General features: G+C 32.9%; 1 protein-coding gene across 1 annotated transcript in view; it reads left to right on the forward strand.

Moving 5' to 3' along the window:
* Positions 1-4799: 4799 nt before the first annotated feature.
* LOC110422795 (transcription factor MYB1R1-like) overlaps positions 4800-5618 on the forward strand; it is a 1813-nt gene continuing 994 nt past the window's right edge. Inside the window, exons 1-2 of the mRNA XM_021436811.2 lie at positions 4800-5222; positions 5319-5527. Of these exons, the coding sequence (XP_021292486.1) occupies positions 4916-5222; positions 5319-5527 (516 nt within the window). The 5' untranslated portion in view covers positions 4800-4915. The remainder of the gene's footprint in view (positions 5223-5318; positions 5528-5618) is intronic.

Consider the following 5618-nt stretch of genomic DNA (forward strand, 5'->3'; position numbering starts at 1 on the left):
TGTGAAAATTTATCGATATATCCCTATATATTTGCAAATATAAAAAGAGCATTGGGCAGTTTGCCCATTTGAAAACAAAAGAAAAACTCTCCCTACTCTCAACCCCTTTGAAACCTTATTCTCAACTAGATTTTGGAGCTTGAGGAAAGTAGATTAGAGCTTGAAAAATCACTATTGAGGTAAAATCAAATTGTTTTACCAATTGAACTATGATTTAAATGGTTTATAACTTTGAAATCCATTTGCTCCAGCTTTGGTGATACTTCCCTTTGACTTTTCTAGGAATTGAAAGTTGAGATTGAGTAACTCAACACCTAAGGTAAGGATTTACTCATCTTGAACTAAGAATCTAAAAACTAGGTTTTCACAACTATGAGTAATTGAAACCAGACCTAGTTTGAAATTTTGGGAATTTTCTAAAGTTGAGAAATAATTATTATTTTGATTTGTTCATAGGGAAAATAAAGCTATTAGCATGCTAATGAGTTAGAGAGTCGTTAGAGGCAAGGAAAGTTTGGGTTTGGCTATGAAGGAGCTTTTACTTATCACTGTGAGTGGGTTTATTGTTTAAATTAATGCATGTGATGCATAACGCATTGTTAATGCACTGCTATGGTACTTGAATGATATTTAAATGCCTAGATAAATGTGCTTAGGCTAGTAAATAAATTATATGTGAATGTGTATGTGTGCTTTAGTGCAAGCTATATAGTGGCATGCATTTGGAACCTAAACTAGGAGGTATACCTATGTGAATAATGTGATATTATGATACATGTCTGAGAGTAGTGTACCCAAGACAAATAGCCTATTGGAGGATTATGAGTGTTTGATATCTTGGGTGATCAAAGGCGTATTGAAATGATATTGACCTAGTTAGTATCCGAAGCTCATTAAGTACGATTTTTTATGTGAAATGGTATGTATGTGATAACAACGGCATGATGGCCTTGATTGTGGGTATATAATTTGTTCAATGATAAGAAATTTTGAACATTTATTTGATTTGAGGTAAAGTGGAGTCTTATCCCTGTGATTTGATTCTTCGTCATTGCTTCGACGTCGTCTTGATTTGTTTTCAATCGAATGCTTCAACTCTAAGTGTGATTTGATTCCTCCACTAGTTGCTTTAGCATTGAGTGTGATTTGATTTCTCTGTTAGTGGCTTCGACACTGAGCATGATTTGATTTCTGTGCCAATGGCTTCGGCACTGAACCAGTGACTTAGAGAACAACTTAAACTTCAAATTGCCATCTAATCCCATTACTCTACAGTTTCCATAAACTTCATAACATGTTCTTGTGCATCCCAAGTCTTACATCGAATTGCTTAAACTTAGGGCTAATGTAGTCTTTAGGATATTGCTTAGTGGCTACCCTAGTTAGGTGGGGTAACTTAAGATCAAATTCAAAAAAATTCAAGCTCTTATTCTACTGATCAAGTAGCGTCTAGAGTTTTTCTTTTATCATAAGACCTTGAGTAGTTACTAGTAGGATCACTATAGTAAAGATAGTAACTGGTGTAACCACCACAAGCGAATTAGACGCATTAGAATTTCTAGTGCAAGAAAGTATTTTCTCCATTTCGTCTATTGCCATTTGTGTTAACAATTATAGGAATGTCTCTATCAAGTGTATAATCATTACCATTAAATTGCATGGTTTAAGTTTAAGAAATGATGGTAATAGAAAATACAATTTAGGATATGGTCTCCCTCATTCGCCTATTGTTATCTTCCAATGTTTACATCCTCTCTTGAAAAGCTTCAATCATTTTCATCAGGTTTTTGATGTAGGTGAGAACAAGTGCATCTTGGTTGCAAGTTGAACTATCCATCACTTTCAATAATACAAGTTTTTCTAATATGATATTACTTAATGCAAGGCTTCTCCTTAGCGGAGGCATCAAAATATAGAAGTGTTCTTATGATAAGGAGAAAGGAAGTGTCGAAAAAAAGTAAAATGATGTGTTAGAGGCAACAAAGAGGAAGATTAGAGAAATTCCTGAATTAGTGAGTGCTATGTCAAGTGGAAAAGAACAAATAAGCGACAAAATAAGGTTGAGAATGGGGTGAAAAAGGGTCAAGTGTAAGAGAATATGAAAAAACTTATATATAAAGAAGGAAAGAGTAAGTGAATGTGAGAGAATTTATATATATATATATATATATAAAGAGAAAGATACAAGTAAAAATGTATGTCTTTGCTCAAGAAATCTTATTCTGCCCAAAATGATTCTTCAAAGCTCTATATATATAGCCAAAAGAAATAGTTGTTCAAGAACAAACTTAATGCATATAATAAGTAATAGTACTAAAAAGAGCTTTATAGTACATAATAGGTAGCAGCTACTAGAAAAAGTTTGGTTGTAACAATTACTTAAAGCCATTGCATAACCATTGAAGTAATAAGCTTTTTCTAACAAGTGATCATTAATATCGTATAAGACTTACACTTGAGTAAAAGTTAGAAGGGAAAAAGATATGAGAAAAATTGTAAAAGAGAACAAGTAAGAGGAAATAATGAGAGGGAGAAACACTAGTATTTTAGAAAAAGGTTAAGAGAAAGATCTTTTAACTATCTCAATATCTAAACTACCAAGGCAAATTCTCTAAAACATCTCTAGGTGAAACTAACTCGTGAACCCTACAACTTGTTTTAAATTACTTTCACGGCTACTTGAGTGCTGTAATTGTTCCACTTATTTTACTTATTTCATTACTCTTGTATAGCATTATACTTGCTATACAACAATTCTTGAAGCAATATTAAGTTAGTAGTTGTTAGCTTTACAATTGATCTTAAGTTTTGATATTCAAAGTTGCTTAAATATGTTTTTGAACAAGAATAAAAACCCCTTGACAATTTAAATTGAAATGGCTAAGCATTTAAGCAAGAAAATGAGTTCAAACACTTTAAAATCTAGTTTTTGGTTGAAAGTATCAATACCATTGAATGAGATATCGATACATTCATGCAAGTATTGATACCTCTGAATAAAGTATTGATACATTTGAAAGAAAAAGTCAAAAATCAAACTGTTAACCTATAAGTATCGATACTTGGTACAAAAGTATCGATATATTTTAAACAAAATGCTTTTGCTAGGCAAAGTATCGATACTGCCTATAGAAGTATCAATACCTGCATGCAGTATTTGAATTTCTAGCAACAAAGGTATTGATACTTGGCCAAAAGTATTGATACCTAGTGATTGTTGAGCACAAGTACCAAGTAGCAAACGACACAATTTGCCATTAAATGCATTTTAATGGCTCTAGCAAGCTTACCCATTAAAAATTGAAGGTTCCCACCACATTTATGATAAGGGAAGACTCTGAAAACACAAAGATCAAGAGAAGAGCAAGCTTTAAGCATTAAATACATCTTTATTCTCTCTCTAGTCTTTATAATCCTCAAAGCCTTGTATTCATTGGGCTGAAATTCTTTCAATACTCATCATTTACTTTTAAAATCTTTTCTCTTAATGAGTTTACGAACCTTAAGGAGGTATCTTAACTTGTACTTCTTTTTTTATAACACATTGAGAGAGGTTATACCTTGATCATTAAAAGGTAGTTGCGGTTATACTTTAACAATTGTGAAAAGGTAGAGGGGTTAAACCTTTTTTTGAAAAAAGTTGTTGTAAAATATATGCTAGCACCTTAAAAAGGCATTTATTCTTTAGTGAATTTGAAACTCCTTAACTTGCTAAGGAAGAGAACGTAAGCAAATGGCCGAACCTTTATAAAACTCTGTGCAAGTTTCTTTTCTTACTCTTAATTTTTATTTGCAGAAAATCAAGTTTTACAAGAGTAATTTCAAGTTGCAAAGGTTTTCAAGTTATTGCACTCTTACAATTATCAATTTGCAAAAAGTTTCAAAAATTATAATTCATCCTCTCTTGGAATTATATTTGAGAAAACAAAAGCCAAAATAAAGTATCTACAACATAAAATCACTATAAACAAAATTTTAATATAAAAAATTTACATGACACCTTTCGATTTTTATGTGGCTATATATCGCCTTCAATTTATATGTTTTACTTTATAATGTTGAAAAGTTTTTTAAAAGTTAAAATAATTGACGTGAAAACGAAAAAGAGATGGGATTTGGGGCCAATAAAGTAAGACTAATACGAAATATATATTAAGAGAAAAGAACAATTAGAAAAAAAGAGACAAGAGATAAGGATTATTATCATATTTGGTACGTGAACTAAAGTTTAAAATTCTCTATTTGATATTTAAAAATACTTTGGCATTTAATTATTCAAATTTTATTTTTTCCATCAATTTATAGAAAAATTAATACCTTTTGTCATACAAATAAAATTTATAAAAATAATCAATGAAAATATATTATGTGTTTAAGAAAATACCATATTAACATGTTAGGTTTTGTAATTTTTTTTAATATTTTAAATACGTAAGCTGTTTGACTGATAATATTAATGTCTTAAGTAAACAGAAGAATAAAAACAAAATTAGAGGACTTGAACTATCAAATCCGAAATTTGAGGAAATGTCTAATTAATTAATTAACTAACACGAAATCTAATTTTACAACGTCGCCTGTTGCATCATTGCGCAGAATGTAACCGCGAAGTACCTTAACAAAGCCCTTCGAGTCCCCATTATCTTTTGAGAGATTTGATAAACCGACAGGATAGCAAACATATAAGACAGACTCACCAACCATTTAACGCCACGTATATTCCCGCACATCGAAAACAGTTTCCACAACGTGTTGCCACCTCACCCTTGTCGTTGCCTTATATATATATATATATATTCTCCACTAGACGCCGCTGTGTTTGTTTTTTGCAATTTCTTACGCTTTCTTCTGTATTTTCTCTTTAATCGTACGGCCACAGATTCCTTGACAGAGGAAATTGGAAGAGAAGAAGAGGATGCCGGCTTCCACGTGCGCCTCGGCCTCTTCATCCGCCGCGAACTCCACTGCCAACGGCGGCAGCAGTGGAGGAGGAGAGATCATGCTTTTCGGAGTCCGAGTGGTGGTTGATTCCATGAGGAAAAGTGTCAGTATGAACAATCTTTCTCAATATGAACAGCCTCATGCATCCAACAGTGGTAACAGAATTAACGAAAAAAGCAACAACAATAATAACAATAAAGGAGATGACAACGGCACCGCCTGTTACGCCTCCGCCGACGACGCCGTTCCTCAATCCACCGGAAATCGGGAGCGCAAACGAGGTTTTTTTGTTCTTCTATGAAAAATGAATCTTTATTTTCGTCTTTCGCTTTATAAATTTTTTATTTTGATCTTTCGATTCTCTTAATGAAATTTAGGGGTTCCGTGGACGGAGGAAGAGCACAAGCTGTTTCTGTTAGGATTGCAAAAAGTAGGGAAGGGAGATTGGAGAGGGATTTCTAGAAACTTCGTTAAGACTCGGACGCCAACACAAGTGGCGAGTCATGCTCAGAAATACTTTCTCCGGCGAAACAATCTCAATCGCCGCCGCCGTAGATCTAGCCTCTTCGATATCACCACCGACACGGTATTATTGATATCTATCTTTTTTCTCAACACCCTTCTGTTCTGTTTGTTTTGCTTAGAGAATAGATGAATCTAGAAATTAAAGTAAAAAG

The sequence above is a fragment of the Theobroma umbraticum genome, unplaced genomic scaffold (assembly GCF_002168275.2).
Source record: "Theobroma umbraticum cultivar Fairchild unplaced genomic scaffold, ASM216827v3 scaffold_146.0, whole genome shotgun sequence".
NCBI lineage: Eukaryota > Viridiplantae > Streptophyta > Magnoliopsida > Malvales > Malvaceae > Theobroma > Theobroma umbraticum.